At 31.7% G+C, this 21,224-nt stretch overlaps 1 protein-coding gene across 3 annotated transcripts; it reads right to left on the reverse strand.

The window, feature by feature from the left end:
- Positions 1-198: 198 nt before the first annotated feature.
- On the reverse strand, positions 199-19,414 carry Mip (Myoinhibiting peptide precursor). 3 transcript variants are annotated; one of them, XM_008193506.3, is made up of 3 exons: positions 19,262-19,414; positions 3,199-3,323; positions 478-1,103 (listed from the first exon to the last, which is right to left on the reverse strand). In XM_008193506.3, exons 2-3 carry the CDS (start codon positions 3,313-3,315, stop codon positions 696-698), a joined length of 525 nt encoding a protein of 174 aa, XP_008191728.1. In that variant the 5' UTR covers positions 3,316-3,323; positions 19,262-19,414; the 3' UTR covers positions 478-695. The 3 variants fall into 3 exon arrangements, with proteins under 3 accessions (NP_001137202.1, XP_008191728.1, XP_008191729.1); XM_008193507.3 differs by having other exon boundaries at positions 3,199-3,320; positions 19,262-19,368; NM_001143730.1 differs by lacking the exon at positions 19,262-19,414 and having other exon boundaries at positions 199-1,103; positions 3,199-3,815.
- Positions 19,415-21,224: the final 1,810 nt, after the last annotated feature.

Below are 21,224 nucleotides of genomic sequence, written 5' to 3' on the forward strand. Positions count from 1 at the left end.
AAACAGTTATATTATTTTAAAGTTCTTAATTTTAATTTCTTACAACGCACAAATAACGTTTTATTATGGCGTTTTTGTGGCGAGCTTTGCCCCAGTTTGCTGGATTCCATAATCAGCAAGCGTGCACATTTCTGTGTTAAATCTTCAGAGAGATTGCATAAAACAGTCGAGTGTGGTTTCCAACAGCCACATTTTATGTCTTACGTCCGAATGTCCGTCATTCTTTGCATTGTGCTTCAGTGAAATAACGTTTTCTGGATAAATTCAAGATGATATGCAATGTGAACTCAAAACGTCCGTATCAATAAAAATAAAAATCGCATCAAATACAAAAGGCTCGGCACAAAAAGTTATGGCTTCTTGTGTGGGATCAAGTGGAGGTTTTGTTAGTTGACGATCTGCCAGTTGTGCTTATCGGTGAAATCTTCATTGTGTGGCAGGAACAAGGGGTCAAGAGTTCGGCCGAAAAAGCGTACAAATGCTTAGATACAGATTTATTTTCCTCACATAAATAATTACAGTGTCATACATAATAGTTAGGTATAATTACAAATGTTCCCAAAAATACGCAACGCATTTGAATCCTTAATAATAGTAACATTATAATACAGTACAATGATTATAAGTATCACCCAACAATAAATCCTCAAAATAAATAAATATTTGGATGTTGAGATATTCCTAATCTACGACATTTATTTCTCGCCGCTTCTTTTCCCCCAGATGCCCTTGAGGTTTGACCAGGCTGGTTCGCGTTTGCCCCACGATCCCCTAAAATTGTCCCACTTGCTCCTCTTGCCCCAGCCGCCGTGGAATTGACCCCAGTTTCGTTTTTCGTCGTCGTTCGTTTCGATTTCAGGATTGTAATCGTCGTATTGTGAGTCCAGCATTGCAGCAAGTTGTCTGATGGCGTACTCGTCCTCGGGGGCGAAACGTTTGCCCCAGCCGCTTTGGAGACTCTGCCAAGCTCGCTTCTCCTGCTGCTCCTCCCAGGCGGGAACGCTGCGTTTGCGACCCCAGCCCTCGTGGAGGTTGTTCCAGCCACGCTTGCCCCAAATGTGGAGGTCCTTGTTCCAGTCTCGTTTCGACATCTCGTCCTCGATCTGCAAAAGGCGTTACGTTCGCTTGGCTGGCTCGAAAATTCATAATTTGGGGCGGAATTGGATGTCAGGTTGATTTACATGACGATTGTGCGGAAAATAGCGTTTTGTATTAAGTTTACTCATTTGATAAACTGTTTGTTTATCACATTGAAAGTTATGAATAAAGGGAAAAAACGCATTTACTCGTAATGAAAATGAAAACTTTTATTAAACTTAGAACTCATTTATTATTTAAAAACATCGACAAGGCAAAAAGGCTTTACCCAAAGCGAGAATCAAAACAATTAACAAACTTGGAACTCATTTATTATTTAAAAATTATCGACAACTTTGAGGTAAATTTTGCATTATTTGCCGCTAAATTTTGTTCAGAAATTTGCAAAACGTTATCGTAATAATGTTTTAACGTCAACAATAACACTCGTTATTTATTCGTTTAGTAAAATAAAGCTAACTGAAAATTTGCAAATGCTACTTTACCACACCAAGAAAAAATAACGACAAAAAGTGTCATATATTTTTTGTACATTCATCAACGAAAAAATTAATAAAGTGAGTAAAACTATTAATTTGTAAAATAATTGAAATTGTTAAGTAATTTACGATAAAATTTATTGAAAATCAATCAACTAATAATTAGAGAATTAAACACTTGGGTAATAAATATCCCTCTGTATAAAATTATCTGGTGATGTTTGTTAGTATTAGTAGTAATTTATAATAACCGAATTAAAATTGGATTCAGAACCAAACTATTTTTTGGTAGGAAATAAATTATTTCTTATTTTTTTTGAGATGTGTTAAAATTTCGTATCTAAATTCATCATAATCAGGTTAAAAAGTTACTTCACATTGCTAGGATAATCAGTTATTGTTCACGGTTTATTGTTAACCCGGCGCATCCACCATTTTTATTACAATACCTTACCGAATAAAAGCTTCTAAGTGTAGTTGTACAGTGTTTTCAAACACATTTTTTTGTAAATTCCAACTATTTCTAAACTGATTCAATTGCAATTAAAAAAACAGAATCGCCCCTTATAAAATAATAAAAAATCGAAAAGATGAAGCCTTCTTTATGTGTAATTATCAATAAGTTTTTATTTTTTTTATAACTTATAGTTATAGTTTAGTTTTTATTATATAAATTTTGCCTAGCTCCCAATAGCGGACATCTCTCCACAATGGACAATAAAAAAAATTCCACTGGTTTTGTTTTATTCACTTAATTATATTCAAATTGCTTTCACGGGTTCAGCAATCTCTTATCTGAAAGCATCTTAAACGAATAATATTTGGGTTAATAGGATGTTTTCCAAATAATGTTATCATAATGAGTTTATTTGTTTGAGTTTAATTATTAGCCCGGCGCATCCACCATTTTTGATAATGTCGTATTTTTTTTACGATTTAATTTAGCGTAACACTCTGTTTAAACTAAACGTGAAAAATGTATTTTACATTTAAAGAGAGCAATTTGGATGCAAAAATAACCTACCTTGAAATTGTGCGACTTTTTGTTAATTACGAAAACAATTTGTTGGTGTTATGTAGTGTCATGGTGGTAGAACTAGTTTGAATAAAAATAATAACGTTTCAATTTAGCCAGCAATCCAATTTGGGCCCCTGACCTTCGTTCAAATAAATGCACAAGTGTTTAAAATTCGTCTTATTTCGTTTATCGAATTAAAAATTTGTTGAGCGCTGGAGCATCCTCAAATTCCCTCTCGGTGAAATCCTCTCACCGTCTCTTGAAAGTTTTCGTTGAGGGAAAAAACCTACTTGAATATACATCAGATATGTATGAGGGTGGATTTTTGTGTTTTTATTTCGCCTGTGTCAGCTTTACTTCTTATTATTCCAATATTCTTTTCAATACATGCACTCATCGCAAATTTCTCGGACATGAAGCACACGAAAAAAAATTGAGATAAGAACTCCACATCGCGTTTTACGCCGAAATAACTACCGAAAAGACAAAAGACAAGCCAGCGAAATTCCTTGATCCTGTGTCCCTCGTTATTAGGCCAAGCCTACGTTGTCAGCTTTGCCATTTCATATTTCTCGGGGATTGTAAGACTATAAGCCTCCTCACCTGTGGATTGTCGTTGCTTGATTTCAGCGGCGTCTCATCGGAGAGGGCCAGCGTTGCTTGCAGACTGTAACAGGTCAGAAGGACCGCCCCCAACACCGGCGCCACTGCATCTCGCATTATTGCTGCTGCAAAAGACATCATAATTTCTATTCCCTTCCACGGCCTTGATTAAACTAATTCGGGGATTTACATACACTACATTGCAAATTGAATGGTGGGTGAGCGCCTGGATCTCAACTTAAAGACCGGCGTTCCATGCAAATGAATGCAGATTAAGGATTTGTACACGTCATATAGAGACTTGATTACAATTCGCGCGGACGCCTCCCCTACTCCCGCCATTAGCACGCTCAAAAACCCGAGCGCTAATTGGGCGAAAAGCAAACAAACGAATGCACATGCACCTGCCTCCCCTCCCGCCGCCATTACCCGAATAGTTTCCCTGAAACTTGCACAGGAATTTCGCTAATTTCCGTCAAGATCCAATTTATCGCCAACCAGGAACACATTTCACAAACCCGGTTATGAAAAATTAGATTCCCGGCTAAATTTAAACGACGAGTTTAAATATTTATTGTTACAAACCTGGAAAGATAGCAAGGGAAATGTTGCAGATGCGACGAAATAGAATTTTATTGGCCTGATTTTACTAAAGAAGCTTCCTAGAGATTTCCCTCTCGGCAAATTACAAACTCCGCTAGGTATTTTTATGTTTTCGTTTGAGTTCGGTTCGAAAACGTTTCAGTGTAAACGAAATTTTTTAATTAGGCTTCACCATGGAAAATGTTAAAAGATTTGGGAGATGTGTTTAGGTTGTTTATTAATTCAAAACGTGTAATTAAAAGTTTTTAATTAACGCGGCCGTCTTGTGCAAGGAATGCTAATAGTGTTAGGCCAAAGTTCTGAATGCCATTAAACCTGCAAAAGTTGATTTAATGTGCGACAAGATTTTTACCTAGCCTCTAATTAACACAATTCCAATAAAGTGATGCCAAAAAATCATCTACGATATACAGGGTGACCCAGTGGGTTAATAAAGTCCATCGTTGACGACATTTTATTGCACTTTTTCTAGCTAAACTTTTATTAGTCGATTTTGCTTAGTTTTTGTAAAAACTAAGCAAAATTAACTAATAAAAAACACTACATCCAAAAATGCAAAAATGTTTCTAAACCACTTTGTATACTTGAAAACTATTTTAGGTGCTGCGTGAATTCTCTGTTAATATATTAATGTATTAAATTTATAAAAAAATTATATGTGTTAATATTTAACGTACTATACCTAGTAACCTTTACTAACTCGCTAGGACAAGTACGAGTTGATTTTTACGAATTACTGCAACTTTTTATTTAAAAACATTGTAAACTAATATTTAGTGTTACAATTTAAGTTAATAAACCGTTTTACAAATAATAATGTTATCATAACGAGTTTATTTTGTCCGAAGTTTTTTTTTAGCCCGGCGCATCCACCATTTTTACAACGTACATTATTTTTATCGTACAGTTTTCGAACCAATTTTTTGTAAATAGATAACGTTTACTAAACTCAAAATATTGTAAATAATTTGTTATTACCTCAAAAATATTTTCAACGTTAAAATTCTTCATATTTCGTTCATAGAATTATTTTTTTCAAACACAAGTTTTAAGGAAACGTGAGCGATTAAAATCAATTAATTTTCTATAAATTTTTTAGCTGTTTTAATATTTAAAAGTCAATAATAAACTTTACACACTTGTTAAAACATCCTAGATTTTGGTTTAGGTTTATAGAACTCAACTTTTTTCAAGTATTAATAACGTAGTTGTAATAATAGAAAAACATTCGCCTTTGTTATGTTTTTTGCGACCTAAAATCTAGACTTTGCTTATACTTAGGCATAAATAGATGCAACTAGTCTTAAAAGATTGCAGTTTGCTCTCATATTTTTCCGCCGTTGTTCCTGTAATAAGCGTTTTCGTGCTGAAGCCGTAAATGATGCTTTTGTGGTGGGCTTTGTCCTCGCTTCATTATCATTTCGGTCTTGTAATGTCATCTTTGCTGGTAAAAATTATGCGAACAGCAATGCTAAACAGCCATAAATAATTCACGCGAGGGAGCTTTTAATAACTTTTAAGCGAAACGAAGGAAATGGGTGGAATTTAAAGCGTCCATTGAAACTATCTTATTCGGCAACTTTTGAAGAATTCTCGTCAGTAAGGACAACAATGGAGTGAAACAAATCGAAGCTTTTAAAATATTCACTCGAGTTGGAGATTTGCCACAACACACGACTTTGAGGACACTTTGATGTAAATTAAGCTGTAAAGGAGCTTTCGGCGTACCTAATTTTTGATTTTCGCTTTGACGCGAGTAATTAATTTGAGAGAATGTTTATTTATTTTACAATCAAGAAATTTTTAATCACGGTTGTAAAGTTTTGAAATTTATTATGCCGGGGTGTAATTAATGGCGAAAAGCGGATTTTCTCGAGTTTTTCGTACAAATATTGGTGCAGAACACGACCGAATCGAGTCAATCATTCAAATTGATTCCGATACACACATAAAGAGGGAAAATATTGACTTGTCGTGTGTGGGACAAATTGCTTGCTAAACTCCATCAGGAAGGGATGTTTGATTAGAGCCGCCTTTTCCAAACATCTTGAACGTTATTTTAACTTTTAATTGACACCGACTCGCTTCTTTTAATCGGCTTAAGTGAGAGGAAAAATTCAGGGGCATTATTAGGGCCTGATGAAAAAGACATCGCATGTTGATTTAAAAGCTCAAGCCGAACAAAGCCACCGACTATTAAAGAAATTGCAAAGAGGGCGAATTAGACCGAACATTTTTATCAATATCAACATTATAGATGCACGATCATCTGCTCGGTTCTCATATGCTTCGATCGAATGCCACGCTTTATTACATTTTTTCCTCCAATGACGCAATAATTGACAATTGAAATTATTTACGTCCGTCACTTTGATTTTCACCCACGGAAAAGTCTCGACACAAGACTCAATCTGCGCCCTTCGATTTGATTCGATTGAGCTTCTCGAGCCTTTTTCAAACACTTTTAATCTCAGGGGTACCGAGTCTGGACTCGTTTCTAATCTCGAACGTGAGGATACATACACTAGATGCGGCCAATCGGAGCAGGACCTAAACAAGCCTCAAATTTATGCCACATTCGATAACACAGATGTACTTGTCACTCCGTGATTTACCGACCGTAATTTATTACCAAAGGCCGCGAAAACACATTAGTACACACCTGCACACGTAAACAAAGAGACGCTAATTTCCTTTGCGTCGACGAAATGCACAAATACACAAATTGAAATCGTGACAATGATCATTCGTAACCCTGGAAAATTGGCACAATTAATCATTTAATTCTTTTTAATTTTTTTCTTCACTATGTTCCAACACAGAATAGGCCCATGTCCAGAAATCTTGTATTTTTCGCACATTTTAGTGAAGCTTAAACGGTGTAATACACGAATCAAAAAATTTTTAAGGTTTCTAAAATAAAACAATTAAAAGAATAAAAAATGTTCGTAATCATTTTGGCACCCATTTCCTTAAGACTGTAACTTGCATCAACAAAGACACCAAAGTGTATTTTTTTTAAATACAAACTAATTGTTGTAAAATTTCAAAAAACTACCATCTAAAAAATTGTCAAGTTCCTTTCCTGCTAGTTCTACAAAGAATCAAGTTAAAGTGACTGAAACAGATACTGGAATAATTCAAAAACAATCTGTTATTCTTGCACAAAACAGCACAATTTTATCACATTTAATGAGAAAATTTTATTTAAAAAAATCGTTTGATTCATTTAGTGACTGCATAAAAACATTGTCATAAACAGTAGAGTAGTAATTACAATTTTTGAGTTTTTTAAAATTTAAAATTTTTATTATTTTAATTTAAATTTAAATTGAGAAAAACTCACAAATCATTTTAAGTGAGGTACCGTATATTATGAAACAGTACGATTTTCTTTGCTATAGATTCTAATTAATATTGACAAATTTAATTTTAATCTTGTTGAAATTATTCTAAAACAATTCGTATGTTTCTGTGTTTACGGAAGAAACATGATCAAAAACAGTTAGTTTTCTTAAATTTAATAAAAACTTTACCTACACAAAGTGATGCAAATTGATGTTTTAGTTAGTAAATTAACAATTTAATTTTTAATTAAATGGTAACACTGAAAATACATTTATATACAACTGTAGTTCAGAAAGTATCAAAAGATGAATTGTATTTACAAATAACTCTTTCTGAAATAAGTTTGATATTTCCTGGAATATTTACAGTTGAAAATACAGTTAACAATAATTTAACGCAAAATGCTAACAAACTGCTTTCAAATTCTGAATTACTTATTCGCATGTTTTTAGGAAATTCATTTAAGACTGAAAAAAGGTAACATTTAATGTCTCTAAACGTATATTTTTTAAATTATACAGTGAGGTTTTTATTCAACTGAACACACATTACAATAGTAATTGTATTACCTTATATTTAGTTTTAAAAATTCAAGTTAATGCACTATAAACAGTTCCATAAAAATTCCAATGTTCAGCAAAATGCAATCTTCTTGTAGGTATATTTAAGAATGTAATTTAACGCAAAATGCTAACAAACTACTTTCAAATTCTGAAAAACTTATTCGCATGTTTTTAAAAAATTTATTTAAGATTGAAAAAAGGTAACATTTAGTGTCTCTAGACGTATATTTTTTAAATTATACAGTAAGGTTTTTATTCAATTGGACACACATAACAATATTAATTGTATTACCTTATATTTAGTTTTAAAAATTCAAGTTAATGCACTACAAACAGTTCCATAAAAACTCCAACGTTTAGCAAAATGCAATCTTCAAGTAGGTATATTTAAAAATGTATTTTTTTAAAAACTCAATACTCAATTCAAATTTTTTTCAACTAAACTGTTGTACAAGCCAGTGATAAAAAGTTTGTAGGTATTTTTAGAAAGACGTATTTTTAATAACTTGACCATTTCACTTAAAACCACAAAAGCTAATTTTATGAAAACGAGAAATGTAGTTTCAAAAAATTTAGGTCAAATTATTAGTCCAAATGAAAGAAAAACATTGAAATAAATATTTTTATCAGAACAGTCATTACAATAAGTGGAATAATAATCATCCTACTTTTGATAAATTTGTTTAAACATATTATGACTTGATCTTAATTGTGATTTCGTAAAAAAGTGTGTTCCATTTTTAGAAACGCAAGAAAAACCGAATTAAACCTCTGATAATAATTATTATGAAGCTGTGCTGGAACTGTGATTTCTTTGATGTAAATTAAAATTGTACAAAGCTTTGACGACAATGCATTTATAACAGGATGCAATATAAAAATGCGATTTTTCTTTGATAAAGCCCCTCTCATAATGACATGATCGTATTGATTTTATTGAGCGATTGCCATTTATAGGTGAATTAAAGTCGATCAAACTCAAGCGCTATTGAAACAAAGCCTCTCATAAATCCGGGATTATGGCATTGATATGCACACCCTCGGCACTTAATCCCGTGTTAAATCCCAAACAGGAATATCGAAAAAGTCGCTCGCTTTTCAGCAACCTCTCAAATTAAAAGCACCTGTTGCTGTATGGTGCAGTAATCGAGTGAAGACCACTCAAATCGAGTCAAGTCCAATTAAGTGTCTTCGAAGTCGCGTCCTGGAAAAGCCAAACTTTTGGACTTTTAACACAAATACGGCTTAATTTTCCTCGCTCCGGCGGGATTATCTTGTCGGAATCTCCCCAGAGGCTCAACTTTAACGCCGCAATTTTTCCGAATTATTTTCGGCTAAAATAAATCGGGTCTTATTTTAAAATGCGCGGCGACTCGAGCAAATATCGTCGTATTTGCATTCGCAAAGTTCGTATTGAAATTTCATCCCTGAAAGTGTATTCCTTTCAGGTCGTGTGGAACCCGACTGAATTATATTTCCAACAACGAAACTGCTCCTTAAGGAAGCTATCGCTAGTTGGGCGATTTTTAATCACCCGAGTCGGGCAGCAAACATTGATTCTGCTTTAATTAATATTTAGTTTTTTTAATTCGGACGCGCATAATCAGCGCTTTCCGGGAGAAAAATTCAAAGCGTGCCGCAATACAAACATAGAGTCGGAGCTGCAAATAGTGCCTGAGCTAAATCTCCCAAAGTAAATAACGGCTTGCTCTTGATATTAATGAACCATCGAGGGAGTTTTTACGGATTTGAGTCGGTCCTTCCGGCCAATTAGCGCAAAACATCTTGTTTTGCCGGTAACTGAATTCTTTTGAGGGAAAATTAATTTTTCTGGACAGATTTAGACCACAAAAACGACGCTGCTGCTCCTCCCAGCTGCAATTAATCTCAAAGCTTCCAAAAAAATTTGCTAAATTATTCCGCATTATTACGTGTTTGTCGCCCGCAAGAGATAATAATTAATAACTACCTCTGACCGAAAATTTGGGTTTGGAATTTAATTAAAAAAAAATGTATGTCTAGGTTTACAATTTTAATTAAGTACTACTATTAAAGATACAGTAAAACCTCCCTTAATAGACACCTCCGAACAACGGACATTTTTGTGGAAACTTATATTAAAATGTCCACCTCCCATTAGTGTCCGTTGTTGACAGGTTTCACAGTAATAACCTTAACAACACTTTTCGCCAAATTAAATAAAAAATACGTTCAAAAAAAACGTCAAATTGTAAAAAAAAAATTTTTTTGAAGCGTTTATACAAAACTTCGTAAAAGTAGAGCAAAAAAAATAGTAAATTATGTCAAAAATTTAATTATTCTTTCCATTTGCGAGCATCGTAGCAATTATTTTGCTAAAAAGCAATGAAAACATTTTATTTTTGTCGTAATCTGCAGATTTCTTTTTCCGATTTAACAAATTCTCGAAAACAAGAAAATTTTTATTTTAAATTCAAAATTAAAAGTTCAAACTCAAAAATTTTTAGGCATTTTACAAAAAAAAAGTAAAATAATCGTTGTCTGGTTTTCGACCAAATTTTGTAACTTTTCGAACTTTCGCCAAAACTGAGTTTTTAACTCAAAATCGTGAGTTTTTTGGGTAATTTAAAAAAAAAATGAAAAATAATTGCGTTTTTAGATTAAACACGTGCTAAATAATTCACAAAAATAGACAAACAAAAAATGCGCTTTTAACTCCATAAAGTTCGCAAACTCCACAAAAATAATTTTTTTTTAACTAATTTTAGACAGATCCGTAATTTTTTTAATAATTGTTGAAGAAACTTTGCTGAATAATTGCATATTTAGATTAAAAACGATATTTTTAATGTCTCATAATTATTTTTTTGTGTTCATTTATTGCATTTATGCTATTTTAAAGCTGTAAACCATCAGGAAATGAATCGAAAATTTTTTCTTCTTCAAGAAGTCTGAAATATAAGACATCCTTTAAAAAAATATTTTTTTGAATCTCACTCATAATAATCAGAAAATAGTAAAAAAAATTTTGCAGATTTTTTTTGGTTAAAACTACGGAAGACTATAAGTTAGGAGACAAAATCGCAGAATTTTTTGTACCCAAAAAAATGGCACTGCGAGCGTAAAGCGGTCAGTGCCAAATGGTTTTAAATTAAATCAAATTTAAATAAACAAATTATAACATTTTTTGTAAATTACTGACACATCTTTTTATTAAAAACTATATTACAAAAAAATTTATGTGATATATAGTTTTTGTTATTATATTATATTATTATAATATTCAGGCATAATAATAAGAAGGAAGAAAAAACTTATTTTTTACAAACCAGTGTAACTAGTTAGAAATAAAATTAATAAAATAATACAAAAAGTAACAAAAATAAGAGCAAAAACAAACCAAAAATTCAAAAAATTAGAAGTTAAAAAATGTCAAAGTTCAACAAATATTATTTTTGTTTTTTTAAATAACTTTTTGGAGCAATTGACACAACAAAAAATATTGTGATACAAAAGTGTATATTTAATTTGAAACAAATAAAATAAAATCAAATAATGATTACTAATAGATAGTATTTCCTTCCCCAGCATCAACGTAAATTTCAAAACACTGGCGATATTCGTTGAATAAAAAAATCAAATGTATATCAGATTTTGGGATAGGATAGTAATAAGTAAAGCAAGAAGTGATCAAATGGCATTTTTTGCGCCTGGTGTGAGGGTGGATTAAATGAATTCTTTAAAAGTTTGCAAATTTTAATCAAATATTGATTCGGTCTGTCCCTAAACGTCATTCCGTCTTGAAGTTGGGGTATTTCAATTTATTTTTTAATGCAACAAAGAGTTGAAGGATTAATGAAAGTAGGGGACAGATGAGAAATTGAAAATCGTGGCGAGTTTTACTGCATTATGTATCGTATCGATTGTGTATCGTTTATGTTTGACATTTCGTTCGTCTGATCTATAATTTAGCCGTTAAATAATTGACGAGTAAATTAATCGATCTGCTTCAAGTAAGACAATAAAGAGCGGTAAACGCTGCCAGACAATTTCCTCCCGCTGTTCTTGATGAGTTTTGGGGCTCATTTGGCGCGAATTTATTAACGATTTTAACCGGCCGCGATTTATTGCCCCATTACCGACAATAGTCATTCAACGTGTCATCAGTTCCAACTTCATGAATATGTAAAACAATATGATCGCAGTGCGCTGAAAAAGATTTTGTTGCCGAGTCGGCCTTTTGTGACGTTTTATCGTCCACGATAACGGATGAAAAGGGACACGATATCTCAACTGATTTAATGAAATTGCCACTCTTGGCGATCCTGTTTGTAGAAAATTTCTATTAAAATTTACGTGTGCATATTAAGCGAAATTTCCATTGGCGAAAAATCGTCAAATTTACCACCGGAATTATATCTCATTTCCATCCGGCGTAAATTAGCGCGGGCATTTTTTACTCGCCGCACTCGACCTAATTACTTTTGTGCAAATTGAAATTAGAAGCGACTTGGGACACTTTACGCCGTAAATCCCTCAAAGAGACGGATTTTTTATCGTAAACGGATAATGAGGTGTTTTTGTTCGAAGGGGAGGGGAGTATGGCTTTAATTACGATTTTATACGGAAACGGAATTAACTCTCGAGTCGGTACGTATTTATTGTGTAATTCTAGACATCTGGATACGGACCGTTTGGCGCGCCGAAACCAACTTTAAATTAACACGAATGAATTAATTGCGAAAACTAAGCTGATTTGCGAGCTTCCCCTCGGGCCGCCATTACACCAAGTCCCCCCTCTCTGAAAAACAACTACCATAGTTTTACAGCCATGTTGAAATTTTTTACAACATAATTAATGTCCGCAATTCTAAAATAAACTAAGTTCATACAGGGTGCTCAAAAACTGGCGTACCAACTCAGTGGTACGTTATTGAGAAGCAAGTGCAGATTACAGGAAAAATGTTGAAAAAATTCCTAAAGTTGTATTTTAAAAAAATCTGGAGCTACAAACTTATTGTGTTAACTTCTTTAGTTTTCGTTATTTTTTTATGTTTCATACCAGGTAATCGTTCCGTAACAAATCGATGAATAATTATTTTTAAATTTACTATCAGATTTTAGCAGTTTTTTTAATTTAAAAAAATTAAAATTCATCCAAAAAATCACAGTTTGTAGATGTGCCAACACTGGGAATTATTTCCTAGGAAACCGTTTCAAAAATAATTAATTATTAATTAAATTCTATTCGGAAGTAAAATTACCGTTGGGGGCGCCACTGAGCTAGGTCGAAAACAGTAACCATAAATGGCGGGAAAATGTTTATTCGGATTTTTTGAGCGTTGTACGAATTTTGGGGCTTCACAATTATTACATTACCTATGCGGAATGATTATTGCATCTTTGAAGCAAGAAACTTATGTTGACAAATGAGAGATGACGAGGAAAACACGAATAACGAATGACTGTTTGGTTCACTTTCTTTATTGGAAAATTATTACAAAGACATTGAAAAGCCTACCTTTTGGCATAATTTACGTTTAAATGTATCAGCAGTTGTTAATCTTTATTGTAGTTTTGTAGATTTACCGCAGCATTTCATGATTTTTTCAGTGGAAAATTCTAACCTAAAATAAAATTCTATTTTTTTTATTTAGTCAATTACGACAAAACTGTTTACCAAATAAGTAAATAAAATCAAATCATCTCAAAAAAATAAGTTAGTTAATATTTTTGCGTAAATACAATTCCTTTACCCACGAGTTTCATACAATATTTTTTCCACAAACTTTTAATACAATTCCGATCAAAAAAACTCTCATTTTATGTATTAAGGGCCATTTTCTAAGCGTTTAATTGCATTTAATTAATAAAATGTTTAACTTCTTACGTTATTTTGCTTTAATAATATTTTTTTAATTTAATAGTAATAAATATAATAATAAAAAAATAATGGCTAATAAATTTCTAAATGCCCACAAAAGTTTGTTATAACTTAAAAGCTGTTAAACCAAAGTATATAAAATGTTAACAGATCGTTGCAAAATTAAATTCTCTATAATCTAGGAAAATAATAATTGTAACATTTTTTTAATTTTAAGTTATAGGTGTCTAAAGTTCTGCAAACTTAATGTTGAATTCTGCGAACTTTTTTTAGAAATTTGAAAACATCAAAAAATAAATTTAACTAATAATTTATAAGTTATTTACATTTCTCATTTAATTTGTTTTGTTTCTGGTTGTAGAACAAAATTTTTTTTATAAGTTTATAATCAAAAAAGCAGCTTTTCAACAATAGTCGGTGTTCCTGGCTTCAAAATTTAACCAATTAAAAATTGTTCTAGCCATCAGGAAGCTTCTGAATAGCGCTAAAGTCCAAATAAATAGAAAAGTGCATAAAATGTTGACTAGTCCTATATGAGAAACTTAGCAAAAATTAATTTTTATTATTATAAAGAAACTGGCATAATACGTAAAAATAAATCGCTTGAACAAAGCCTTTTGCACTAGAAGACTTAGTTTCCGGATATATTAAAAAAATAATAAAACATAGAAAAACAAAAATAAAAAAATAATAATATAAAAATTAAAACTTAAAACAATCCCATTTTGAGGCAAGCCACTAAGTAGTTTTAGCACAATACGTCATGCAAACATCGATTTCTATTACTGATTTTTTTTATTTTATTAGTGTTATTAAAAGAATTGAAAAAAAATCTGAAAAAAATTACTTTCAAAAAAAAATTCAAAAGATTTAACAACAAACGCTAATATTTGTCTGACTATGTTATAAACAAAGATACACAAAAATGTATTGTATTTGTCTAAAACAAGCTAAAAAAGTAAATTCCAGATTTGTTCCTGGTTAATAGAAATGCAAATAGTACGAGGAAACTACAAATGTATCACGAAAAATGCAGAATTTTTAGCGGCTATTGTTTTCGAAGAACATCTGCCACGACAGACTGATACAGCGAGAGACATGGTTGGAAAACATGGAATGTGGCAGGAGGATTTATTAAAAGTTCTGTCGTATGTAAACTTCAAGTAGCTTCCAAAAGATAAAATAAATAGACACTCTGTTAACACCTCCTGTAAGACCACGCTTGAGTGATATTATTATAATCAAACGACGAAAAAAATTGTTTTCATAAGTGGTTAATGAACACGTTTGTCGTTTTTTGCTCCAAATTTTCCTAAAGGTCTTATAATAAAATAATTCAATTCCCGGCTGTTGTTCCAGCCCCGAGCTGGTGTCGTTATCCATATGGGAATAATTAGAGCTTAGGACCCTCCCGAGATCTGTAAATACAGCTTCCACCAACACTATAGCTTTCAATTCCCGGTAATCCGCCATTCGGCTGAATTATTTCAGGCTTTTCCTGTCCCAGTCGTGCGTTAATATCTCACACACGAAAGTCTATCTTGCCCCCTAATCAAGATGCAAATTCCCGCCCTAATTAGCCTTTTTCTCATGAAATATTAATCGCAACGCGTCGCACAAACTCCGAATAACAATTAAAAAAAAGCTCGCAGCTTCGAAATTCAATGACCACTTAACGTAATTACAAAGCAGCGAGCGCAACGAACCACATGAAAAACTTGTAATCACACATCAGTTAATTGACCAGAACCGGACATTTATTTTCGCGCAACTGAAAGCATGCAGCGAGTTCGAGGGTGGGCCAGTGGATGAAAGCTCAAGGCCAAGGATAATGGTCGCAAGCACTTGGAGCTTTTTAATTCGATTTGTGTTTGCTCGCATTATGGCGCGTTTGATTTTGTTGGGCAATCTACCGGAATTGAGGAAAAGTTTAGCTCAAAGCTTCTGATACGAGGGCTATTTACATCGTGTTACTTTGTGCTTTTTGCCCATTGTCCGACAAACGTGACGTTATCACACTTTTATCCACAAAGACTTGGGAAAGATACCATCGGTATTGAATTCTTCGACTCATTACTGAATTTTTAAACGAAATATTAAAACTAAATCGAAATAAAATCGATGTCCAGAAAACGAATTATATTGTAATTATTTCTCGTAACGTATTACACATCCTTTTTTGTTACTTGCTAATAGAAAAATTACTTGAGATGGTTTTATTTTTTTTTTTAATATCTAAACAAGGTTAATAATTATCTTCTTTCCTAAATAGCTACAGACCATTATTGGTGCGAAAAAATAAATATTCTACAGTGTTATACACCCACATTTATTCAGAGTGTCTTGCGAGTAAATGTAAAAATTTTTTTGGTTATTTTTTTTTTCAAAAAACATTTTGCTTTTACACTGTGCAAATTTTTGAAATAATTCTTTGATTTATTGGCTTACATCTTAAGAAATTTTGCGCAATAATTAAGACTTTTCCTGAATACACACTTAGAAAAGATATTTTTTTCTATTTTTGACCAAACTTTGTGACTTTTTTGTTCTTTTTGTTCTGAGTTTTTGCTGAATAAACTCTTAGAAAAGGTAAATTTTTGGTCGTTTTCGACCAAATTTGGTAATTTTTTCAATATAGTTTAATAACAACAGAAAGAAAAACCAAGATTTTTGGTCTTAAAACTCGTTTAAATCCTCAGAACTTGCAAAAATAAACAATGTTCTACGACCTTACAATTTAAACTGTTAAATGATTAAAACAAATGCAAAAAACATTTTGCTTTTACACTGTGCAAATTTTTGACATAATTCTTTGATTTATCGGCTTATATTTTAAGAAATTTTGCGCAATAATTAAGACTTTTCCTGAATACACACTTAGAAAAGATAATTTTTTCTATTTTTGACCAAACTTAGTGACTTTTTTGTTCTTTTCGTTCTAAGTTTTTGCTGAATAAACCCTTAGAAAAGGCAAATTTTTGGTCATTTTCGACCAAATTTGGTAATTTTTTCAATATAGTTTAATAACAACAGAAAGAAAAACCAAGATTTTTGGTCTTAAAACTCGTTTAAATCCACAGAACTTGCAAAAATAAACAATGTTCTACGACCTTACAATTTAAACTGTTAAATGATTAAAACAAAAGCAAAAAACATTTTGCTTTTACACTGTGCAAATTTTTGACATAATTCTTTGATTTATCGGCTTATATTTTAAGAAATTTTGCGCAATAATTAAGACTTTTCCTGAATACACACTTAGAAAAGATAATTTTTTCTATTTTTGACCAAACTTAGTGACTTTTTTGTTCTTTTCGTTCTAAGTTTTTGCTGAATAAACCCTTAGAAAAGGCAAATTTTTGGTCATTTTCGACCAAATTTGGTAATTTTTTCGTTCTAGTTTAATAACAACAGAAAGAAAAACCAAGATTTTTAGTCTTAAAACTCGTTTAAATCCTCAGAACTTGCAAAAATAAACAATGTTCTACGACCTTACAATTTAAACTGTTAAATGATTAAAACAAAAGCAAAAAACATTTTGCTTTTACACTGTGCAAATTTTTGACATAATTCTTTGATTTATTGGCTTATATTTTAAGAAATTTTGCGCAATAATTAAGACATTTCCTGAATACACACTTAGAAAAGATAATTTTTTCTATTTTTGACCAAACTTAGTGACTTTTTGTTCTGAGTTTTTGCTGAATAAACTCTTAGAAAAGGTAAATTTTTGGTCGTTTTCGACCAAATTTGGTAATTTTTTCAATATAGTTTAATAACAACAGAAAGAATTGGTCTTAAAACTTGTTTAAATCCTCAGAACTTGCAAAAATAAACAATGTTCTACAACCTTACAATTTAAACTGTTAAATGATTAAAACAAAACGAATGCATGCCAGATTTTATAAAAATTGAATAAGTATTTTTAAGATAAAAAATTCACCTAATCGAATTTTTAGAAAAACTTTTGTAGACCAATAATTCCACAAAATAAAATTTAGAAAAATAAAAAACCCAAATTTCAATTTTTGTGGTTAAAATAAAGACGCAAGTCCAAAATTTCTAAATTTCTTGCCTTCTTAGTGCAACAGGTAAAGCACCATCTTCCAGCCCGTGCAATTCGCATTCTATTTTTGCATTTAATAATTAATTTGTTCCCCCATTCTCCTGAACAGCGTCTTGCAATTACCTCCCTTTAGCCAAACATCGCCAACCCTAAAATTACCCTGTACTCTCATTAGCTCGAAATCAATAGAACCGAGAAAAACGTATCAAAAGACCATTACCATAAACCAGCCACTATCGCAATGGCAACCTTCCAGGTCCGGATTAAACGAAATTTTTCGAGTTAATTGAATAGGTGTCGCGTTTAATTGGCAACGCCAGCTGAATGGATCAGAGAAGCAACTAAGCGTAAATAATTGAAATTTGGTTATTTTTATTTTTAACGGATTTTTTTATCGCATAGCATCCATTACCCCGACTCTCGTTTTAATTATATGGAAGCGGTGCTACGTTGAAAATTTCTCAATTACCTTGAATATTGTTATCAGTAATTGATTTTAGGGCTTGATCAAAGTGAAAAACTCGCATGCGGACTGATTCGATTAAAAGTGGGAAAAGCCGATTTTGGCAAAACAAGCAGCGAAAAATTCGAACGGATTTGTTTATTTGAGCGCTTTTAGAAAAAATATTTGCAATCGTTAATTTTAAACAAATACTCCTGACATTTAACGTAAGATTTAATTAAAACAAAACCGACGGCTAATTTACAACAAAATTTTTGCATACAATTACAAGGAATTTCTCCATCAAAATTAAAATAAATTTGTTCGATATTAGCACACAAAAAATTATTTTAAACCAATTTCAATTTTAAACAGCATTCAAAAATTGTAACAGTAATTTTTAACCGAAATAAAAATAATTTGTTCCAAGATCATGCAAAATTAAATATTGCCCAAAAAGTTAAAAAAAATTATTACACTTTTTAACCATCTTTCAAAGTCAAGTCAAATGCTTATATATCCTAAAAATATTGTTTAAATTTATTATTGTTTTAACATTTTGTTGTATATGGTTTTTGTTATGAATAAAGTGAAATTCTAGTCTGTTCTAATTTTTTCGGAAAAAAATGCAATTTTTTCTTTAGTCAATTTTTAACAAATTTTTGCAATACTTGATTTACGTCCCGTCAGATGTGAAATTTTCCAATTTATTTCTGGGTAGATTCAGTGCCTTATCGGCCCAACTAGTTCCGATAAATCAAAGGTGTTGTAATACTCCCCTCCGCGGTAAATTTCCGTGATCTTGAATAAATCTCCCTATTTTTATCTTTTCCCGGATTACCGTTAAGTGGCTCTTTAAACAATTCGCGTCCGATGCAAATGAATTGAACCGGCGTTCGTATTTTATTGAACCTCGATTTTCACCCAACATTAATTAACAATCGTTATCATTTTTATCACTTTATTAGAACTCGTCGACACAAGTGCCTCCCTATAAAAATATTGACACAATCTAACGGCATTTTAATGAATATATTGCCCTTTAATGTCCCTCAATCGGCCCACCACCTGTCGCCGGAATGCAGGACCGTGCCGGGCAAAAACAAAGTTATGTCGAAGTTTGGCGAATTCCTGTCCGGTAATTAGGCGCCCACTCACCGCAAAAACATCGAACTTACCTAGGAAGAACTCGGGAATTTAGTGGACACGAAACCAGTTAGCACGAGGGGATTCACTGGGGTGTCGATCGGCAGCACCCTGTGGTAGGATTGCGACTGTGCGCCGCAGGTTTACAGTTATATAGACAAGTCCCCGCCACGAAGACGTCTTCGGGAGGCGATGATGGGACACGATGGGAACGTGCGTGGGCGGATGGGAGACGGAACCCACGCTTTTTTCATATTTTCCAAAATTTCGCTGATCGATACACGAGATTTTCGGGTGATAAATCACGCGCAAACTACAGGAAACGATACCGAATCCAGCCGCCGACGAGCGGATAAATCTCTTCGGATCGTTTGCTCATAGACAATTTTACAAAAAAAATTATATTTATAGGCTAGTTTTATTTATTTAAGGTAACCAACGACAAAAAATTCAAAATCATACCATTGTGTAAAAAACATATTGACATGAAAGTTATTAAGTTAAAAGAGTATATAGAAGTAAGTATTCGTAACATATTGTGTATTAGAGTCATTTTTTTAATAAATATCCTTTCCTTTCTTTTCTCCAAAATTTTAGTAAAGAAAAACTAAAATTTAACTTATTCCTTTTTGAGTTAACTTTCGAGTCAAATAACTCTGAGTCAACCTAAATGCTTCTACCGCTCCTGACACTTGAAATCAATTAGTTTAACTTCATATTAATTCCTACCTTAGGTTAGTTAGAATAGTTAGAAAAAATCTAAGTTAACTAAAAAGTCAGGTTATTTCGAAACTATAATCAGAAAGTTTTTTGACTTTAACCTGGAGTTTATACTTAACTCGACATTGAAACAGCAGGCCTTATAAGTGTATAAGTAGTGTATAAAGTGTATAAAGTCATCTACAGAAGAGATTTTTTACAACATTTGGTTTTTGTGGTAAAATCTTAAAATTGGGTTAAAGTCAGGACAAATCAGGTCAAAATAACGAAAATCTAAACCTGACCTGGCTGAATCAATACTATGTAAATATTTAAAAGAAAATTTTAAGAAAAATAGTTTAGTCAAAATGTTTAGTAAGATGTCACAAGAAATCTGATATAAAATATTTTTTTTACTTTAAAAAATTAGATAAATACAAGTATGTGAACGAAAATTGCAAAGTTTTTATGAAACAAGTATGTATTTTTTTTACTTAAATATGCCCAACAAAAATTTGCCTTCAAAAGTTATGGTTTAATTTATTAGAATTTTTTACTTTTTCAAAATATTTTATATTTACTGAACTATAATATGATTTCAAAAGTGGATGTCATATTAAGACATTGCTCAAATTATTTTCAGAACCTCTCAGAAGTCTTCATTGTACTCTGTATTTAGCGAAACATCTTTTTAATTTTGCAATCTATTATCAAGTAAGACAAAGCAAATCAAGTAAGCAAATCAGCTATTGTCTTACTTTTTGCTACATCTATTAGTACAACTTATTTAACAAAAATCTACGGTCAATTAAATTATTCCTTAACTATTTTTGAATAAGAAAACATAAAAAGTCTATTAAAAATTAGCGAAACAAGTAATTTTTTTTTTTAAAACAAGTAACACTTAAAAATAAACAAAAATAAAGCAATTTAAGCCAGTTATTTACTTAAGCGATTTTGTACGTTTTAATCAGTATGGCAATGATTTCCATGTAATGCCCGATCATTTTAAGAATAATTTCAATATTTTTTTCATAATTATTGTAATTATTAATACCAAAAAATTCGAAACAAATGATTAATTAATCCCATATATTTTCCAAATAATTAGATATTTCCAAACTTATCAATCCCTAGATAAAATCTTTGGTTGAAAAAGTCTTTGTCTGACGAATGGCTTTAATGACATTTGAAATAAAATCAATAATATTAAAAAAAAAATAAAAACTAAATAAATTATCACTTTCAATGCTAGAGAACAATAACTCTTTTATTTAAAATGTGAAGTTTGCTGCT

The sequence above is a fragment of the Tribolium castaneum genome, chromosome 9 (assembly GCF_031307605.1).
Source record: "Tribolium castaneum strain GA2 chromosome 9, icTriCast1.1, whole genome shotgun sequence".
Taxonomy (NCBI): Eukaryota; Metazoa; Arthropoda; class Insecta; order Coleoptera; family Tenebrionidae; genus Tribolium; species Tribolium castaneum.

Excerpts from the sequence above, each read along its gene's own strand:
- Mip (NM_001143730.1), bottom strand. The coding sequence starts at position 3,339 with ATGATGTCTTTTGCAGCAGCAATAATGCGAGATGCAGTGGCGCCGGTG. Across the intron at positions 1,104-3,198 it reads CAAGCAACGACAATCCACAG|ATCGAGGACGAGATGTCGAA; the intron begins GTGAGGAGGCTT and ends CGCCTTTTGCAG.